The 21,911-nt window shown below is 37.3% G+C and overlaps 3 protein-coding genes across 3 annotated transcripts; all 3 read left to right on the plus strand.

Moving 5' to 3' along the window:
* The first annotated feature begins 234 nt into the window (after window positions 1–234).
* LOC121427668 lies at window positions 235–5,119 on the plus strand. The gene is made up of 3 exons (XM_041624182.1): window positions 235–1,220; window positions 1,847–2,057; window positions 3,051–5,119. The coding sequence occupies exons 1-3, from the start codon at window positions 459–461 to the stop codon at window positions 4,940–4,942; spliced, it is 2,865 nt and encodes a 954-aa protein (XP_041480116.1). The 5' UTR covers window positions 235–458; the 3' UTR covers window positions 4,943–5,119.
* Window positions 5,120–14,028: 8,909 nt separating this feature from the next.
* Window positions 14,029–19,963, plus strand: LOC121427956. The gene is made up of 4 exons (XM_041624535.1): window positions 14,029–14,797; window positions 16,601–16,753; window positions 18,768–18,902; window positions 19,953–19,963. Exons 1-4 carry the CDS (start codon window positions 14,710–14,712, stop codon window positions 19,961–19,963), a joined length of 387 nt encoding a protein of 128 aa, XP_041480469.1. The 5' UTR covers window positions 14,029–14,709.
* A 296-nt stretch (window positions 19,964–20,259) lies between these two features.
* Window positions 20,260–21,569, plus strand: LOC121428200 (zinc finger protein 2 homolog). The gene has a single exon (XM_041624810.1). The coding sequence runs from the start codon at window positions 20,340–20,342 to the stop codon at window positions 21,270–21,272; it is 933 nt and encodes a 310-aa protein (XP_041480744.1). The 5' UTR covers window positions 20,260–20,339; the 3' UTR covers window positions 21,273–21,569.
* Window positions 21,570–21,911: the final 342 nt, after the last annotated feature.

Consider the following 21,911-nt stretch of genomic DNA (forward strand, 5'->3'; position numbering starts at 1 on the left):
TAACAAAGAACCTAGATTGGCCCCCTTGCCTCGCAAATGTTGTATTATTCGGAATGAAACCCTATCTGATTAAACGAATTTGATAATTCTTTTATTTATTCCAAAAGAAATTGCCAAAAGAAGGTTATTACGAACTAGAGGAAAAAAATATTTTAACAGCTTGCGATGCGTCTGTTTAGGGATTTTAGGCATCATTATTTTCACCTCTTTTTCCCTTTTCCCCTCTTCTTTTACATCACAGAACGGAAGATGGTGTCATGTTACCAGATAATTCGATTTCGGAAAATACGAAGACGGATAATAATGCATAGAGGGAGTAAGGGACAGATTGCACTGTGCTTCAAATGATCCCTCCGGTCTTCGCCTTCACGTCTCGTGGATATATAACAATGTATCTTAAGGAGAAGGATCGTCGATAGGATTTAGCTTGATCGAAGATCTATCGCACGAAATCGACAATGACGACGTTCGGATACATGGAGGCAAACTCGATGGCGTGGCTGGTGACGATCCCAGCCGTCGCCATCGAGAACCTGGTAGCCCTCGTCATCATATCTTCGCGTAAACGTTGGAAGAGTCCCGATGTCCTTCTCTTCTCCATCACCCTCGGCCACCTCCTGTCTTTGCTCCTACCTCTCCTCTTGTACGCAGTCATCACCTTCACCAAGACCCCGTGGTCGGACGGCTCCTGCAAGTTCTTAGTCTGGTGCGTCATGAGTTTCCGCATCGTCGGCGCGGTCAACATCGCTTTCATCTCCCTCGATCGGGTCTGGACGCTGAAATGGCCGAGCTCGTACCGCTCCCATAACTCCTCCCGTCAGACGGCCCGCACCGCCGTCTTCATGTGGCTCTTCGGTGTGGCCATCGGGACGATTCCACTTATCAGCTGGAGCAACCTTGAAGTCAACCAGACCTGCAGTTTGGTTCTCAACATTGCAGGGTACGGCTACGCCATGTGCATCGTCATCATTATTCTAGGTAGCGTGATCATTAGTACTGGTTGTATATGTACCATCGTGGTCAACGTCGCGTTCGTTTGGCCTCTGCTTGAAGAATCATCCGATCCCAAAGACACTATCCCTCATATCGTCATCGAGAGTGAAACGGGTGAGAGGACATCGGCGGTGGTTGGGTCAAGGGATTCGCAGAACAAGCAGATTTACTACCTCGTGTCGACAGTGGTCGTGTTATATTTCTGTATTAATGGATTGCCTTTTGTGGTGAGTGCTTTATTACTAGCTCTTTCTCTAATGCTAGTTATATGACAGCTTAGCCCCAATAGTAATCTGCTTAATGTTGTAGAATGTCGTAGTTTTCTTAAAGTGTCAAATGATATCGTTTTCGATTAGGATTGTCATGTTGGAAAGCGATTATGTCCCTTTTGTGCTGATAAAGTGTAAATGTAATTAATGTAAATGTAATTTATCGTTACACATTTCATGAGCTTGGAAATACAGTTTTCCAAGAGGGCCAAGATTTTGATATTGTTTCTTTAGAATATTTATGTACAAACCAAGTTTTTGTTCTTGCTTTTTACATTCTTATTCTGTTCCCGTACACATTTTATCATAATGTTGTAAATAACATTATACCCTAAATCGGAGTGAATAAAGAAACCACACAGAGGAAAACATCAATCAAGTTTGGAAACCTTACAGCAAACCTTTCATAATAATCCGATCCTTTCCTTGGTTAGGCAACATAAAACTTAAAGGTCAACCATTTGTTGTATTTCCATTGCATAATGTAATCAGTACAGCAAATGGTGATTTTTTACCCTCCCCTGGGGCTAAACACGAACTCACATGAAGACACTGTTTCTTTTCGATTTCAACTCACGCTGCAGGTTATCAACATTATTGCCTTCACGGAGGACGTCCCCTCGTATTGGATGTCGGTTACGATATCGTGGTGTAGTGTAGTATCGGCCTTACTTCACCCACCTCTCCTTGTTCTCCTGTGTAACCGATACAAGAAGGTGTGCGTGAGATTCTTCCGATATATCGGCGAGAGCTGCGGCTGCACCCATGTCACACCAGCGAGACCTAGTTTGAACGGTAAAGTAGTTTGCTGGTGACTTTAACGTTAGAGGGGAAATTAATCGGGGCATCTCACCCGAAAGAAGGTGAAATGGGGTTGTGTGCAACAAAAGAAAATAAGTTTAGAAAGTGGAAGAAAAAGGGAAGGGAAACGAGGGAAGAAGTGACAGACCATTCCATTGACTACAATGTACAATCAATCGTAAAAATCAAGTGTACAATCAATCGCTAACCTTTGTGTTACGGGACCCTAGTCATGGTACACTCTAATAATGTTGGGCAACATACTGTCTTCTATATTGGATGTTTGTTGGTACAAAATTATTGGCAATTATTATCCAGTTGAGCAAATTCATTACCCAATGCGGGCAGATTTTAACAAATAGTTGTGTGAACAGTATGCTTCCCTGGGTTGGTTAAAAGTTGGGCATATTTGCCCAACTATTTTAAAAGTGTAAGACAATAAGTCAACTTTTAAAGAGGTTAGAACATGGAGAACGGGGAGAAATTGGTCATTTAAAATTGAAAATCCAATGTTTCTGCTAGTTTTATGACAATGTCCATGATATGATTTCCATATTTTACACTTTTCCATTCTTTTCAGTCAATCAGTATGTAGCGATGCTTCTATGTTCCGTTCCGCGTAGGCCCTCTTATATAATGTGATAGGAAGTTTTTATGCAACGAAACTCAGGGGGTGATTTATGAAGCTATTCATGAGGTTATGCACGATTTTACGCATGACTAGAACATGTTCTTAGGTGCTGAATCAGTTATGAATGCATGGCAGGAATACGCCAAGAAAGGGTCACCAGTCACGTTTAAAGTCATTCGTAAGTTACGGACAGTTATATAAAACATGTCCTTTTTTACGTCTGTATCCAAGGGTTTTTGGATTGATGAATATAAAATGTACGCTTTTTGAAATTGCGTCAAACCTGAAGTCAAAAGGCATGAAAGGTAAAATGTGATATTCATAAATAAATGTAATTTTGTTTCTGTCCTTCCTAGGTATCACACGCCAAGAGACATTCGATTCATTGGATGACTTCTCATCCGATGAAGACGACAAGCTTCACTTCCCATCCCCTGATTGGTCGGACAGATCATTCACAGGATCGTTCGATGAGACACCGGGTCCAAGCTCGCAGCCCACCATCGAAGTGACTACACCAACTACGACCAACTCTCAGACCGTCACCGTTGTCGAACACTCGCAGGTCGTCCAGAATGGAAAAATACCACCGAAGAAATCTCAAAGAACTCCATTGCAAAGTGGAAAGTATACGCCCAGGAGTTACCCAGATGCAGTCTCGCCGACCAAAACAGCAGTTGAGTACGACAATGCTGCATTTGTCGTTGAGGATGAGAACAAGAAGGGGAAAAGCAAAAAACAACGAAGTCCAAAGCTAACCCCAGAACAGAAGAGAGCAATCTGGCAGGGCCATAAGGGCGCCAGGAAGAGGCTTGAGGCTTTGAAACAGGCCAGTGCAGAAAGGGGTTCTTCTTCTTCTCGCTCGTCGAAAGGGAAAAAGACCCGGAGCAAAACTCGACAGGAAAAACGGGAGAAGGATGCGGACAAGATTATGAAAGACAATATACCCGATAAGAACAAGCACAAGCGACTTGAAAGAATCTCAACAAGGCAACATTCTTTGGACAGTTTAACAGTTCCTACCAAAAGGAGAGCTCCCATGTTATCGTCGAGATCGTTTGATCAGCCTGATAATAAAGTGACTATAAAAGTCGACATTGAAAACAGCGATCGTCAGAACAATTTTACAGATTTCTTACGGGAAGAAAAGAAAAAATCAATAAGTGTGAAAACTGTAAAATCCGAGGGAGAGACCTCGCGTGGCAAAAAGAAGCGTAAAAAGCCTGAAAAGAAAGAAGACCGGGCTGAAAGGAAAGAAAACTTCAAGAAGGACAACGTCGACAATAAACTACAAAGGGACCAGAAACTCACAGTTAGCCCGAATAGCTCCCCAAGTGCACACGAGAGACGAAAAACAGACGGCAATTCTCTACGTGGGCCGCGTTTTGAAATCGCCCGTGAAAACTACAACTCTGATTTCTCCAGCTTCGGCTCAGGTGAGCTTTACGATATACCTGAGGAATCGCCAGAAGAAGTAATGGTTGAAAGTTCAGGATGGAGTCCGTCGACCGTTCGAGCAATCAGAACGCAACACAGAAACGAATTGGAGCCCAGAAGTGATTGTAAAAACCGTGATGGAAATACTGTACCAAGAAAACATAAAGAAAGGGAAAGACCGAGACCAAGGAGTAAGTTGGATCGCACGGAGCCTGGCCTGCAAGTAAAAGATAAAAGACCAACAAAAGGCTTGCTGAGCAGGCAACTCTCCCAAGATCACTCTAGGACTACGGAAGTGAATTCAATAGAAATGACGGAACTTGGGAACCCAGGTTCCATTGAAAATATCCCATTTGGTCATTTGCATGATAACAACGACGAAATGTCCTTCAACGAACATAAAGCTTTTGCAGAGACTGCAATGGATGCTGACCAATCAAAGTATTACACATCGGAGGATCTCCTAGAAAAGCATGTGAAGCAGGGTGGAGTTGAAAGAGAACATTCGATTCTTGAAGATCACTCGACAGATCTTCCTGCAGATGCTGGACATCCTAGGGAAGAAGCAAAACATCGTGGTTTTACACTCCATACCCAAGCATGGGCATCGCTTAGTTCTCCGCCAGGAAAGACCCTGACTGAGTTGGAAGAGGTCCCTTCGGAACAGAAAGGTCACTTGAGCAAGAGTAGGTCAACTGGGGATCGCCCCTCGGCAAAAGACTTGAGGGAACGGTACCGGAAGTCACATCTAAGTATGGCAGCCATATTCGAAAGTATCCAGGATGATTCGCAGGAAGTAGTGTATCTTTGAAAAGAAGAGGATGTTTCATTATGATTGTCATTAAGTAGTTATTTAAAGTACAAGTCCACCCCTACAAAAAGTTGATTTGAATAAAAAGAGAAAAATCCATCTAGTATTACACGGAAAATTTCATGTAAAGTAAGAAAGTTTGACATTTTAAAGTTTCGCTTGATTTCACAAAACAGTTACACATCTTGATCGGTATGAAAACGAGGAAAATGATGATGTCATCAACTCACTATTTCTTTCGTATTTTATTATATGAAATATTCTATTTTTCTCCTCATTGTCAAGTGAAACAATGATTCCTCCGTAAACATGTGGAATTAGCATTTTTTTAATGCTAATTGGTCCTTCTTGTCAAATCTGTAAAAATTATATAATTATTCTATAGTTCAAACGATAGAAAACGAAAGTAATATAAGTGATGGATATTATCGACTGACTCATATGCATGTCACTGAATATTACTGTTTTCTGTTTCGTGAAAAATAAGCGAAACTTGAAAATGCCATAAATTTCTTATTTTGCATCCGATTTTGATGAAATTTTCAGCCTTATACTTGTTTGATTTTTCTCAAAATATTCAAATCAACATTTTCTGGGGTGGACTTGACCTTTAAATAAGTTTCCTTCACTGTGGAAATCCTGTCCGCTCTCTAACAGTTGTTATTCGTGTGTACAAGACGAAATATCGTACCTTACAAGTTTTACAGAGATCGCAGAAACATATGGTTAGAGACCTAACGATTCAAGCTGAAAACATTTCGAGAAACATTCTACATAATGCAGTGTAAAAGAAGGTAACATACTTAGCCAATTGTTAACTCATTCAGCGCATGCAGAACGCTACCGTACTCCGTGCTTTGGGGTTTTAATTACGTCCAGATGAAATGTCATTGGATAAAAGAATGATGGTGGCACAGACAAAGGCCGGGGAATATTTACACCTTTTATTGAAATTGCGGGAATCGAGTGTAGCGTGCACTGATTCTCACTGTTTTCTAACGTAAACTCCTTAATATGTAGAATACTTCTTATGCGTGCAAGCATTCTTTCCATAATCTTGCCTCGATCTAAACGTGATGCTGAATCGATCTTGTTAAAAGTCCACCTCAAATTACGTGGCTTGGAAGTAATTTCATTGTAGAATGAAATTATTGTCTATCCACCCTTCAGCTAAGGCTGTAATGCAAGACGTTTCTCCATGGGAAACGAACTTCTGATTACTTCTTTTTCTTTTGTTTTAAGAAACTTACTCGTGTTGGCAAATGCATCGATCGGCCTCATTGGTATAAGAGTGAAACGTTTGAACATTTTATGTGGGTGAATAATACCGGTATATACAGTGCGTCCCAGGAAAAAAAACGAAACCGAGATTCATCGATGATTTTTCACAACTTAATCACAAACACAATAGACAAATGACATACCATTGTATAGCTTAGAATCGCCTCTTTCATTTGAAATAACTTAGATTATTTATCATTCATGCATGAGTGCAGATCATGACTATATTCTATTTTTTTTCTTCAAAGTATTAACTGGATGAGTAAGAAGTTCGATATGTTGAGATATTCAGATATGTTGCTACTTGGGCTCTTACTTTGGTTGCTACAGTGACGTTACTTTGTACTCATCTATCACATGATTGGTATCGTTTTATAAGGCGATATTGAATGATTCTGTCATACCTAATTCAAAATTGAGTGCCAACATGAAAATTTACGAACGTCAACAACCTTAACAGAAATGCTTACACCAACACCAGCACGAATCTTATGCAGCACCAGCGCGGAAACCATTAATCGCCCACTGTGTAAATGTTAACTAACACGCAGCTTTTTATTTAACTTTTCAATATGCAAGTGGAATTTGAACCTACTTTTATAGCCAAATAATCACTAGTGTTTTGCGTTACAGGACCATGCTTTCAGAAATCACCATAGTGACAGCTGCTTCTTTTAGTAAAGCATCAATCGAAATTTGCCATACTCGACCCAGGAGGTGCGGGAACAATTAACTTCTCGTATTTTTTTTTTTTTACTCCGGGAGTTATGTATCTTGGTCGGAGGAAGGTCGGAGTAACTCTATCCAGACGGGCACTACCCCGACCTTTACTCCAACTGGAATTCCTCCTACCATTCCTCCGACGAAAACAACTTGGCCGTGATAGGATAAATATCTTTGGAATTTTATTCCATCCATAATTGAATTTTCCTACTTCTGGGGTACTAAGATCCCCAGTCTGATCGGTTTATTTTAATTTGGTCCAATGCCAATCCGTCCAATTGCCAACTCGTCTACTACCATTTGGTCTACCATCAGTTTGTCAATGCCATTTCCTCCACTCACCATTTCGTCTAATAACCAGTTGGTCCAATAGCCATTGAGTCCATATACCATGGTCTAATTAGACTAAGTGTTCATTTGGCAAAAAATGAATGAAAATAAAGCAAGTATTAGACCAACTGGTTGTGAGACGAAATGGTCATTGACCATCTGGTAATTAGACGAAGTGATGATTTGACCAAATGGTTATTGGCCCAAATGGTTGTTAGACGAAATGTTGATGGACAGAATGGCATTAGACTAAATGAAGGTAGGCCGAATGGTGAGTGGAAGAGTTGGCAGTGGATAAATTGGCACTTTAAATAACGAAATAACGTCTGACCGAGGCTATTGAGATGTTATGGGGAATAAGTTGATAGCTTTTATGGTAAGTGCCTAATCCGATCTATTATACATGTACAGACATGAAAATTATAATTTAATCATTTCATTTATTAATCTTTTCATAGTGCATAATATAAAGCAACAATGCCAAATAATGTCAAAACTTATTGTTCGCCTGCGGTTTACATGGTATCAAACCAATAGTGCTTTTCTATGTCTTTTCGCATTCACAACATTGTCTCTGATGTTCCGAACACAATATATCGATGTGTGCATTTTATGTCACCTGCAACTTTTGTATAGGCCTTTCTGCAGTCTATGTGGATGTTGTGTTCTAATATATCAATTGTAAATTGTATGATTTATAAGCAATGACGGGAGTATGAAAAAATGCCAGATATCGAACATGTTGAAGATTATGAACAAAATATAAATGAAATGTTTGTAAACTTTAAGCAAATAATATATTTACGATAAAAAGCAATCTTTTGGTGATATTTATCTCAATCAGTAAATTGAGTCCTGTAAACTGTAGGTATTTTCAAATTTCTTTTGAATGAGAATAGCCTTAAAGAGTCACCGGTTTAATGATTGATGTTCTATGCACTCATGTCCTGTATCATAAATTCACCCGTCCTGTATCCTCGATGCTTTGGTTCATTTTAAGTTTTGATGCACTGTGAAACCTTTTCTGATCGTTGGAACTATATAGAGATGTAACGATACATATAGATATATCATCGTTATAGTATTATCACTGGCAGATCCAGGGGGGGGGCACACATCTAGCCCATGCCCCCCATTAGAGGCATAATTAAAATTTCTACTGTGAATTTGCCGTTCTAACCCCCCTCCTTTTGAAAGCGAGGACTTTTTTTCTTTCTTAAATTTTGGGTGAAACCCTTTTTTAAATAGGGATGTAACATTACAGATATAATTATCATCATCATTATTATTGAGGGGTGCTTGATCACTTCTTTGGTAGCCACACAACGAATAATGATGCGCTTTAATCCGCTGCATTTCTTGTTGAACATTAAAATAAATGTGGTAAGCGCGCCGGAGTTTTTATTCATAAACCATACTAATATTCAGGGGCGGATCCCGGATTTTCCAAAGGGTGGGGTGCACAATTTCCCGAGGAAAATTTGGCAAGCAAAAAAAATAATAAGGGTTTTCACCTTGTACACTTTTGTAAGAACGGCAAATTTACATTACAAACTTTAATAATATCTTTCAAAGGGAAGGGTGGGGGGGGGGGCACGGACCAGATGTGCCCCCTGAATCTGCCATGCTGATATTATTGTATACAGTTCAAATAAATGCTTTAATTCATTTCCAACTCAAACAAGATACAAAGTAATATAAATCAGGGTGATGTCAACTGATTGCCATTTAAAAGTAAGCAGTATGACAATAAAGCATAATAATGAAAGTGTGACGGGGGGGTCCACTAAAAACAATTTTTGTAAAGTGTGGATCCCCTTGAAAATTAAAAAGAATCATAATAAGTCGGTAAATAATAATATACATGCGTTTTTACAATAATGAAGAAATATATGAGAAAAAGGATCGAGAAGATCAGATTTAGATTTTAAAAAGTATTTTGAATTACGGATCAGTTCAGTCACACAGAATTCATACATTTTCAACTAGGGTGAAAACTGCTTTCTAAATAAAGGAGCGATCGAAGCAAAAAATAATTGTTTAGGTTTCACGAAAATCTATTATGGTAAAAGAAACGTGTTAGCTTATAATCAGATATATCATTCAGAAGGCCTACCTCATTCTATAAAATAATATTACCATTCGTATAATTATGTTCAACTACAAACATTGAAATTCATGGAATTTATATTAAATAGGGGCTACTCGCATGATGACGTCAAAATCAAAAACTTTAACAATTCATATCTCCCTAATATCCCTGGATTGAATTAACTCTAAAAGCAAAAAAGCTAAGCTGGTACCTAATCACAGTCCACCCAGAGTGAGATAAGGAACCAGTCATTTTGGAGTGGAATTTATTTCATTGAGAGTGCCTTTTACAGCTCTTTCTGGAGTAAACATATTTTAAAATACATTTTTACTCCAAAAAGAGGTAAATCCAATCTCAAAAGATGTAAATCCCACTTCAAAACGACTGGTCCGTCGTCTCAATCTGAGTGGAGTGTGATTGGGACCAGATCTTTTGCATAATAGAATCATCAAATCTCCTCCAATATTTTCTTTTCTGGTCTTATTAAAATGAACGTATCTTCATAGCAAACTTCCTCTTTAAGTATAGGTATGGAATGCTGATTGTAGAAAATGTAATTTAGTCTTATAGATTTACACAAGATCACAGGACTTATTCATGACACATTCATGCGTTCTGCACTTGTTGTATGTAATGGTTTCATTACTTAAGTGTACCGTATTTGAATCTCCACATTGCATTCTTCTTTTTTATTTCATGTTATAACGGTTTATAAAGTATGGGTCTGGTCTGCTATAAGACACAAGCTGATGCAAAAATTTTATACCATTGTGTTTTATTTTTGTGTATTTATTTATATCGTCAAAAGTGCAATTTTATCAAATAAAAACACGAAGTCACAAGAGTTCTTTCGGTGTTTGTTGCATTTATTTGAATTGCCCATATTTTTTCTGAATATATATATTTGGGGATATATGAAACGTTGGTTCTGAATGATAGATAATTGCAAGAATATTCTCGGCTACGGTGGTTCATAGTCATTTTCCATTTCATACATACTTCATAAAACAATGGGGAGCAAGGAAAATTTAGACACCCCCCCCCAAAAAAAAGGTTTTCAACCACAAATTTAGAATAGTTCGTACCGGGATTTCGTACCAGAACAAATTTGACAAGCGAAAAAACATAAATTATAAAAATGGCATATTTACATTACAAATTTTCAATTTTGCATCTCAAAAGGGGGGGGGGGGGCGTGCTCCCTGTGCCCCCATGGATCTGCACCTGTTCACGATCACAATAATTGCTCAGAATGTTTATTTTTCAGGACAAAATACATGAAATTTCCTTTTAAAAACTTAGCTCGCGCTTCGCGCTCGTACTATTCAATTATGGCTTATACATGAGGTTATTATTTATCTATGCTTTGTGAGAATAAAACTAAGAAGTGACTGTAAGGACTACCCTTTCAAAGAAACAAATAAAAATCAATTTTGAGCGACCGATCGGGGAAAATAAAGGTAAGTTTCACCCGGGCCCCCACCCCCCTATCGGCCAAAGCTGGATCCGCCCCTGGGAAAGGTTATGAATTCAAGTAAAATGAAGCAACGCAATCACTTTTATGTTGGTTGGTAACACTGTGTTTATGGTCAATAGAGAATTACACGTTAAATGGTGACCATAATACAGCATGGGGGGGGGGGGGGGTTACGTGGTTGTGTGTGTATTCGTGGCCTGATCTGAAGGAAGGTGTAGCTAGATGGAGTTTTATAAAGAGTTTGTTGATAGAGGGCGTAGATCGCCTAACTGCGAACGGAGCAATCGATAAGATCGATAAGTTGAGCATAGGGGCAAGTTCAGCCACCAGCCCCAGGCCATGCATGAGTCAGACATTGTAGTGGTGTCATGTATTGATGACCCATAACATAACCCCTAACCCCACCACATTGTTTTCCACTTTGAAAAAAAGTAGTTTCTTAGAGGGAAAAGTATATTCAGCCAAAAAAGTAAAAAAGAGTGTGAAATAGATAAGTGCTTTATTCACACACAAGTCTTTAAATATAGTAAAGACATATGATAACAATATTGTTAGTCCAGGTATGGATCTTCATCTTGTCATAGTCTTTTATATGATGGATGGATAATAAATGTGTGGATACAAAATTATCGCACTAAGTTCGAACTGGGGTAAGTTGAGCCAAACAGCATGGGGCAAGTTAAGCCATGGTAATTCTTATGGTAATGTATCTTAAAAAACAAACAAACCATAAAAATCGATTGAAATGTAGGCTGAAAGAGGCAAATTTACATGACTGCTCTTTTCCTTTTAAAGGATGTTAGTATTTATAGAGAATTAGCAAGCGAAAAGACTTTAAACAAAAAATTGACATGCTGGTTCTCCCCTATCCATTTTGTACGTAGTTTTTGTGGCTCAACTTACCCCAGACGGTGGCACAACTTACCCCATATATGGGGCAAGTTGAGCCATTTGACATCGTTTTTTTCAAAGGTCCCGATGACTTTCAGTGTGGGGGTAGAAAGTTATATGTAGCTAGGTGAAAAACATTTCCCAAGAATCAAATTTAAAGGCAAGGTACTTATTTCTACAATAGTACTAGTCATATCAATTCTAACATTCAAAATGCAAAAAGTGTCACCACTTACCCCGCCTTCCCCATGTATTTTGGAAAATTACTTAGAGGAAATCATTTTCCGTTTTTGGCTGAAAAAAGCGTCATGAATCGCGCATAATTTTTGAGTGGCTTACCAAGAGAAGTTTTCTTTCTCTCAGCTCAGTCAGATATAAACCCGGGGGGGGGGGGGCACTTCCATTCACGAGTGGATACCATGCGCGACCATGGGGTCTCGAAAAGCACCCTAAACACGTAAATTCCATATTCTGAAAATGCACCCCTTAACAAGTATTGGCGTGTGAAACCCTACCCTTAACAAGTATTGGAAACAAAACGATACTCTTGGCAAATATTTCCTGAAATGAACCCCTAAACAAGTACAGGAATGTTTTATTGTTACGGGTCCTTCGGTCGTCGGCTTTACCTTATTTGATTTTGTACGACCCCAGCTTCTACACCTCGCGCAAATCGGACTCTAAACACGAAGTGTTGGGGCAAAAAGGACATCCTTTATAATACATTTTAATTTTGTTTTATCATCCCCGCAAAGTCGACCCTAAACACGTAATTTTCCTAGTGAAATAGATACCCCTTTTTCATTATTTTTGTGTTTTTGACACCCTTATCACGTTACGTACGTAACGTGCCCTATCGTGAAAAAGACATCCTTTTTACGTGTTTTTTTGGTCGCGCATGGTATCCACTCGTCAATGTAAGTGGCCCCCCCCCCCCCGGGGATATAAAATTAAAGGTTTTCTTTTCTTTTGTTTCTCCTTGGCCTGCTTGGTGATCTACGCATGCGCATAAATATGCGTAGCATTGATTGTCGATCGTGCAGCGCATGCGCTATTTATGCATGATCGATATGAAGTATAAAGTTCGATATGATCGCGATTCGCCAGCGCAGCTGTTCGATGATATGACTCATGATACTGCTTTTATCAAGTGTTGCATAAAAATTATGTTGTTTAAAGAGTGTAGTGTAAAGACTAAAGTTAAGGCTCTAACGTTTCACCAGTGTCAGACACCCGCAATCTAAGTTACGCTTCACAAAGTCAAAGCCAATCCCAGAGCAGAGGCAGATCAGAGCCAAGGTCAAGGAAGGCCAAGCCTGCGCTAGGCCCTAGCCTTGGCTTGGTGGGAGTTGGGGCATGCTCCGGCAACCCCCGACCGGGTATCTTATTCTTACTCTTAGTCTTAACCGAGCAGTTTTCAATACCAAAAAGTCACCAACATAGAGGTAGGCCTAATAACTTGTTATAACTTGGTTCTAATTAAAAAATCGTTTAGATCTTAATTAGATACAGTCACAGACCCTAATTCAACTTCCTCGGGCGAAGTTCGTGCAGCACTGCCTACACCACGCTCAGCGTAATGTACGGTACCGGTAGTGAAGTGGAGTGGAGCCTGCACGAACTTCGCCCGAAGTATACCATAGATCTGGATGCTGTTTAAATCAAGTCTAACATTATGATTTGGTTAAGAACTTGAATTTCTTTAAGACTTTAGTTTCGGACTCTTCAAAACTTAATCTGACATTTCTGATATTTTGAAGAGTAGATTTTTAAAGGTTATTGCTTGTGCTAAAAAATCTCATAATAAAAAAAGAAATTTCAGCAAAAAATGAATTCTTTGCCAAAAACCCCCAAACCACGACCTATCATTTCCAGATTAAAGAAAACAATGGTACAGTAGGCCTACCCCATATCTGCCCAATTAATTTGACATGTTTCAGGAATTCCTGTCTAGATGATTGTGTATTCTTTGGTTAGACCAAAAGCTTCGTCTCTGTATTTTTGGTTCCGCTGAATTGAGGTGGCTCCACTCACCAATACATTGTAAAATGTCAGAAATCGTTGAATAACTCCCCAGAAATGACAGTTATTCCTGTCTATTCTTTGGTAAGATTCATTTAGGTACTTCCAAGTGCAGACAAGCGGGGCAGTGAAGACTTTGGACACTACAGCAATTCCACATATGTTCCATTTAGTTCCATAAACAATAGTTCACACAAAATATATTTCCTTTCTTTGTTTCAGCAAGTTACAATGAGAATTAAACCAAAAAACATTGAAGCTGTAGTACGGGGCATCCATGCTAAAAAAAGTTTTTATGGTCCCTTCGCCACAGAAGAAGCCACAGAAGGTAAAAATGGTGCATGATATATTTCTAGCTTATGGTTTGTTACAAAATTAGTAATTAATAATCATAAATAATACAGTATATACTTATCAATGTTTATTAGGATCAATGCTAAAAATCCACAAGAACTTTCAAAATTGAAGTAGAGATTGTAGTTTAAAGAAGATAAGGGGAAAGCAAGTTTTTCAAAACCATTTACAATTGGTCATATGATGGATTGTATCTCTTGATGTTACAAGGCAATAGTGTTTGCCATTGATGATAAAGTTGTTTTCAATGATAAATACATGTACTGCAAATATTGTTTAAAAATACAGTACCGGTACTTTGAATACCGGTACTTTGAAATAAATAAAATTGAATTGAATTGAATACATGTTCAGTAGATATACGTACATGTACAATGTAGATACCTGTATCAAAAATTGCACTTTATTTTAAGTTTCATGGGTGCATGGCTCTAAAGCATGACTTGTCACCCTTGGCTCTTTGTGGAACAAAATTCAAGCAAACTCATTGTCGTCCATGCTCTTTATGATCTACTTTAAGGGAAACACACTCAACAGAACCACCATTCGCCACTTGAGATCAAAGAGGCAGAAAGAGAGTTGCATAATGAACAAGATATGGACTTTGTCTATATCGAGAGAGACCCAAAGGACGAAAGCTTCAAAGCTCATGTACTTGATGCAGCTGTGCTTTCCTCAGTAAAAGGTGAGTGCCAATCTCTTGGAGCACCTTCCTACAGAAGCTCCATATGTACACAGCATTTTCTTTTTCTGAAACTGTATTTCAGTATTAATATTCTTGAAATATTCACTTTATGAGGCTGTGATGCATTCAGGATTAGGGTGGCATTGCTTTAACAAATAGGGTCTACTTGTTTATTTATTGATATATTGTTGAAGCTCTATTGCAACTGCAATGTACATTGAAAATCAATAAGAAAATGTTTATTCCATATTACTTTTTTAATACCCATGCATAAATACTGGGGGATTGCTATGAGTTCAAAGAAAATGGCTATTTAAAAAAATATATCTTTTCCTTTTGGCATGATCACAACCCCATGATTGTGATACATGTATTTCAATGGATCTCATGTCAAAATTAGGCATACCTTCAATTTATTGTATGATGAAAGAGGACCTAAACAATTAGACATGCATGCCTATCTTCTTTAGATGTAAACATACTTTTAAAAAATCCAACTTCTTTCAGGGAGGCATTCTTTTTATTCAACCGTAATCAATATCAATTACTTATTAAAGGTATACATATGGGAGACTGATACCAAGACCCCGATTGTGTAAAAAAAATGTAAAGAAAGATACATGTTGGAGCCCTAGAACATGATTTTATCATTTAATACTAAGCAGTTGCATTGTAGAACTCAGGGAGAATAGCATGATTATTTTCTCCTTTTGGGGTTTGATCACTTTTCCATGCCAAGAGAATGTGATACAATGTATTTTAAAGAAATTTGTGTCAAAATGAGGCATAAATATGTAACATTTATTGTACGAGAAAGGAGCCCTGTCAGCTAATCCATGTACATGTATATCTTCATTAGATGTGGACACACATACATGTACAAAAGTGAAAAAAAGTCTATTTGCTGGAGAGCATTCTATTTTCCTTTAAATTCTCAAAAGAGGTCAAGGAATGTATTGCCAACAGTCCACTTACATGTATCTAAAAACTTTGGAACAAGGATAGGAACCTAATCCCATGGTTTTTCAAATGGTTAAAACCAAGCAATAGCATCTAAATTTTTTGTTTCCTAAATACCTTTTCCCTAGAGGCATGATCACTATACCCCATGCCAAGGGAAAGTGATGTTTGTATTCTAGAGAAATTCATGTAAAAAAAAAGGCGTGTGCTCATTATCTTAGTAGAAAACCAAGATCTAAAAAAAAAGACATACATATCTTCATTAGATGTAGACATACTGATTGGGAAAAAATAGCCTATAGCAGGGAGTTATTTATTTTCTTTGTAATAAATGTTGACTATATGTAATGTCCTTGATTAATTGATTTAATTGCTCTTTCTAAAGAATACAATAAAATGGTTGATGAGTTGCATTTTTTTTCTTTATGTAAGACAAGGTGCCAAAGCAATAAACTTTATAATGATATAAATATCTTGTTAGAATGATTTTCATGGAGGAGAAACGTCATACATTGTGTGCAGACATGCCAGGATCAGGCGCCTGTTTCGTAAAGGACTTATAACTGTTGTAACTTTGCAATAATGGCAACTACCATGGTAACAGGGCTCAGCAGCCAATCAGAATCAAGGTTACCATGGTAGTTGCCATAATGGCAAAGTTACAACAGTTGTAAATCCTTTATGAAACGAGCCCCTGATGACCGGCGTAATCTGTAAATCACTAAGACATACCGTTCAGATGTTGTAAGCGCTGTAAAAGTGGAATATTTTCTTTGAGAATACTTATTTTAGCATTTTTCACTCATTCAACAGAGCTCTATTTCATTTTTATTTTGCTTACAGCTTCTGACCTTCTTCATGAAGAAAATCAGGACAATTCAGCATTGGAGCGCGATCTATCAGCCAACGAGATAGATGAATGCAACAACATGGATTCTATGACAATGCAAGATACCAGTAATCAAGATGGGTATGAAGAACAAGTAATAGCAACAGGTACATAAAAATACAATATATAAATCACAAGTCCATGATCAGGTTCTGAATTCACTTTCAAATAACAGTTGAATTTTCAAACACTCTAAAAAGAAATTAAACAATCATTTGATTATTTATGAAGTCATGAGTTATTCAATCAATGATGCACATATAAAAATTTTGTAGATCTTTTTAAAGTGTGATATGTTATAGATTTCATGTCAAAATTAGGCATACCTTTCATTGACATTGTATGAGAGAAAGAAGACCTAAACAATTAAATGTGCCTATCTTCTTTAGATGTAAACATTCTATTATACTAAACAAAATCCAACTTATTACAGGGACACATTTATTTTCTCTATAATCAAACAAAATTAATATTAATCTGTATTTATTATTAACTAAAGGTATAAAGAGACTACTGCCAAGATCCCAATTATGTAAAAAAAAATTATAAAAGAAAGATATATGTAACAACCCCAAAACATGCTTTTACATTTATCCATAATTAAATACTAGGCAGTAGCAGTGTAGAGCTCAAGGAGAATAGCATAATTATTTTCTCCTTTGATGAATGATCATTTTTCTATGCCAAGAGAATGTGTATGTTAGTGTGTTTCTAAGAGATTTGTGTCAAAATTATGCAGATGTAATATTTATTTTAGAAGAGAAAGGAGACTTAGACTTGCTTATCTGCATCAGATGTAAACATACTAAAACTTAATCAACCTAACATCTTACAGAGATGCATTTATTTTATGTATATTAATAAGCCTAGGTAGGAATCAAATCCCAAGAGCCCAAAAAAGGACACAGAAATAAGATTAGAAACCTCAAACCATGGTTTAAACTAGACAATTACGTCGGGAGGATTTTTTTTTAAATATATCCTCTGGAGCATGATCACTACCCCATGCCAAGGGATGTGATGTATGTATTTTAAAGAAATTCAAGTCAAAATAAGGTGTGTAGTCATTATGTTAGGAGAGAAAGGAGATCTAAATAATTAGAAATGTGACATACCTATCTTCAGTAGATGTAGACATACTAATTGGAGTAAATTGCAGGGAGGCATGTTTTATTATTGTTGTAAATCAATATCGATTATATGTACTGTCCTTATTTGATTATATTGCTTTTGCTTTAACTCATGAATATAATGAAATTGTTAATGAGTTGCATTTATTTCTCTTCATGTGAGGCAAGGTGCCAAAGCAATAAACTTAAAGGTGAAGTCCTCCCCAGGAAAATGCTGACTTGAATAGATCTAGAGAAAAATTAAAGTAGCATAGTGCTGAAAATTTCATCAAAATCAGATGTAAGATAAGAAACTAATGGCATTTTAAAGTTTCGCTTATTTTTCACAAAACCGTGATATGCATAAGTACATGAAGGTGACTCAGTCGATGATGTCCATCACTCACTATTTCTTTTGTTTTTTATTGTTTGAATTAATTTCATTGTTTATTGATTTTACAATAAGGACCAATGTGACTGAACCATATAGTATTAAATAGTGCTAATTCCACATGTTCAGGGAGGAATTACTTGTTGTATCACTTGGCAATGAGGAGTAAATTAGAATATTTCATATTTCACATAATAAAATGCAAAAGAAATACCTGTAGTGAGTGGATGACATCATAGTCTCCTCATTTGCAGACCAGCCAGGGTATGCATATAACTGTTATAATTGTGAAATTAAGCAAAACTTTGAAATGTCATAACTTTCTTATTTTACATCTAATTTTGATGAAATTTTCAGTGTTGTGCTTGTTGGGCTTTTCTCTTTTTATTTAAATCAACCTTTTGTTGGGGTGGACTTTTCCTTTAATGATATCTTTATATTGGAATGCTTTTCAGGGAGCGAGTAAAGTGCATACATGTACATTGTGTGCAGACATGCCATGATCTGATGACTGGCGTAATCTATAAAAACCCAAGAAACATTCTGATTCATTGAGAATACTTATTTTGCATTTTTCACCCATTAAACAGGGCTTTATTTCATTTCTTATTTTGCTTACAGCTTCCGACCTTCTTCATGACAATCCAGCATTGGAGCGCCCTCTATCAGAAAATGAGAGAGATGAATGCAACAACATGAATACTTTGGCAGTGCAAGATACCAGTATGCAAGATGGGTATGGAGAACAAGTAATAGGTATATTAAAATATGATAAACAAATCATGATCCAGAGCTGCCAAGTAGTACTGATTTTCTGTATTTAGTACTGAAAATAGAGAAGAAAACTTTTGGTTTCATGGAAAATACTGATTTCTAAGGTTTCATTTTATGTGTTGTCCTATGTTATTCCTGTGAAAATACTAATCTTCTCACCAAAACACTGATTTTAAGCCTTGAAAATACTGAAATGTTCTTGTTCAGGTTGGCAGCTCTGATGTCAGGTGCTGAAATTTATCTCTCAAATAACCAGATTACAGTTAAATCCCAAACACTTAAAAAAAGAATCACCAGCAAAATTTAGTATTAGCACACAATTACTTGTATATTTATAAAATCAGGAGTTATTCAATCTATGCTGCACATAGAAAAAATGTTGTAAATCATTTCAAATCACATGTTATGAATATTTATTTAAACATCCGTATCTAGGCAAATGAAATATAAAGCTTGATGAGAATAACATAGGTATCTTCCCTTTTGAGACTTCTTTGCTACCCCTTTCCATGGATATGTGACATTACATCGCAATTAGGGAAATATGAATTTTATTGTGTATTTGTAAGATGTGTATCTTCACAAGATATGAACATTTTAATTGAAAAAGGCCCTAAAGCAGAGAGGTTTTTCCTCTATGTTTGGTGTTGTCAATATTGCTTATTCTCAAAAGGTTTGGGAATCTCATATTAGGACCATTTTAATGAAAGGAGAGAGAGAGAGGGGGAGGGAGTTCTGAAGTTGATCCTGCCTGATTTCTTTTATGTTGGGTCGCATACTTCTTCCTAAACATTAATTTAGCAAGTTATATGAAATTGATATTGTGTTTCTTATATTGATGATTAGAATAATTTTTCTTACTACATGTACTAAATTTGATTAAGAATTTCATGAGGAAAGCTCCTGACTGAGTTCCATACTTCCCCACGTAAGAATGTGCTACACAAAAGACTTTTTTGTCACAGTCTTCAACACATGTAGAATATTGAGATGCAATATCATATTCCCTGAGATTTGATGTATTCCCATCAGATAAATCATGATGGGTCCCTAATGTGATAGTGACAAATAATGGCAAAATCACCCTGAACATCTGGCTTTGGCTATTATCTAGAATAGATGTATCCAAGATACAGAAAGCTTGAAAGAAAACATGAATTTGTTCTTTACTATTTGTGCCAGCGACACATGTGGGTGCTAGTATGTACTACAGAAGTGTAGTATTTTCACCATTTAGACTCACTACTGTCAATATTTACACCCTGCGGTTAATGCAATAAGCCCTTTTTTATTGCAAATACATAATTTTTTTAAATATGGAAATTATTTTTGCTTTCATTTTCACCCCAACAGTACTGTTTCATTTCCTTTCTTTTGCGTTCAGATTCAGAACTTCATGAAGAACACCAGGACAGTCCAATGTTGGAGCACCCACTAACAGGCAATATGATAAATGAATGCAACAAGGATTCAAAGAAACTGAAAGCTACAGAGGAGGGCATCAAAGAACCAATTCTGCCAACAGGAAAAGATGCCAAACAAACCAGTTCAGGTAAATATGATACTGGTGATTCCATGATAAGGTGCAGTACAGATCTTACAAAAGTGAATGGTGAAAGGAATGGTTCTCGGAGTAGTTTAAGTGGTGATGTTGACAGTAGCAATGCCTTTGAAAATGTGCTAACAGAAAGAACATCTTCAAAGGCCAACATGATCGCCAAGTCTAAGAAAAAGGCTAAACCCTTGACACACGCTATTCCTCATATTTCTCCTGACTACAACAAGATAAGTTTTGTATCGGAGAATAGCCTCAAGATACGGATCAAAAAACGAGATCGGCAGTATCAATGCAGCATTTGTAATAGGTTTTTCAAAAGCTCTGTTCTCAATGCTCATATGAGGACACATTCGAATAAAAAGCGCCACCAATGTCCTCAGTGTGGCAGGCGGTTCGGCGTCAAGAACACACTCATTGTCCATATGAGGACACACAGCGGGGAAAAGCCCTACGAGTGTTCTGTGTGTGGTAGGCGGTTTTCTCAGAGTGGGGCCCTGACCACACACTTGAAGACGCACTCGGATGAAAAAGCTTACCAGTGTGTAGAGTGCGGGAGACGGTTCACTCTAAGGTACACACTCGTTATCCACATGAGAACACATTCCGGGGAAAAACCTTACGAGTGCCCCGTGTGTCAGAAGAGGTTTTCTCAATGCTCTGGCCTGGCTACACATAAGAAGACACATGTTAGGAAGGAGAAACCTTACCAATGCCCACTCTGTCTCAAGAGGATGTCCAACAAGGAATCTCTTGATTTCCATTTTGCAAATGAACATACATTGGAAAACCCGTAAGATTGCAAAAGCTCACAAAGACGTACCAAGTTTAATTCTTATGACAGTTGTTTGTATAGTGCATGAATTGCATTGGAGAACCCATAAACTTCATAAGTATTAAACCAAGTGTAATACTTTGATTTGTATACCACATGAATTGCATCCATACAATAAAAAAACAAATATTAGATGGGAAACAAGAGTTTAGCAATCAAATTAAACCAAATCGATTACCCAAGTTTTATACCCAATAATACTCATTATAAGTATCAAATATCACAAGACTATTCTAAATTCATCTAAAGTTATTAGACATAATAAAGGGATATACATAAGCTTAAAGAGATGTACATATGGTCAAAACTATGTGTTAGGAGCCACATCCTTATAGCAGTCTATAGTGACCACTAAAATATACTCCAATGGAGGCAAAGTATGTGTATTATAGCAGCCATCTGTCTATAAAGCCACAGTTAGTGTTTTTCAGGTCAAACAGTTTTTTTTTTACTTGGGCCCCTGTTTCATAAGACTTGATAGCGATCGATGTGGCTCAAAGTGGGTATTTGTGCGACGAGCTTTTTGAAGTTGCTAGAAGATCAGACACACAAATTTAATGAAAATCTGGAAATCAAATTTTCTACATCCAGCAGAATTATT

This window comes from Lytechinus variegatus, chromosome 14 (genome assembly GCF_018143015.1).
Source record: "Lytechinus variegatus isolate NC3 chromosome 14, Lvar_3.0, whole genome shotgun sequence".
Taxonomy (NCBI): Eukaryota; Metazoa; Echinodermata; class Echinoidea; order Temnopleuroida; family Toxopneustidae; genus Lytechinus; species Lytechinus variegatus.

Bases quoted from the DNA above. Each gene is read 5' to 3' on its own strand.
- LOC121427668 (XM_041624182.1), top strand. From the start codon at position 459: ATGACGACGTTCGGATACATGGAGGCAAACTCGATGGCGTGGCTGGTG. The intron at 1,221-1,846 runs GTGAGTGCTTTA...CTCACGCTGCAG, and splicing joins TTAATGGATTGCCTTTTGTG to GTTATCAACATTATTGCCTT. The intron at 2,058-3,050 runs GTAAAGTAGTTT...TGTCCTTCCTAG, and splicing joins AGCGAGACCTAGTTTGAACG to GTATCACACGCCAAGAGACA.
- LOC121427956 (XM_041624535.1), top strand. From the start codon at position 14,710: ATGGACTTTGTCTATATCGAGAGAGACCCAAAGGACGAAAGCTTCAAA. The intron at 14,798-16,600 runs GTGAGTGCCAAT...TTTTGCTTACAG, and splicing joins TGTGCTTTCCTCAGTAAAAG to CTTCTGACCTTCTTCATGAA. The intron at 16,754-18,767 runs GTACATAAAAAT...TTTTGCTTACAG, and splicing joins AGAACAAGTAATAGCAACAG to CTTCCGACCTTCTTCATGAC.
- LOC121428200 (XM_041624810.1), top strand. From the start codon at position 20,340: ATGTTGGAGCACCCACTAACAGGCAATATGATAAATGAATGCAACAAG.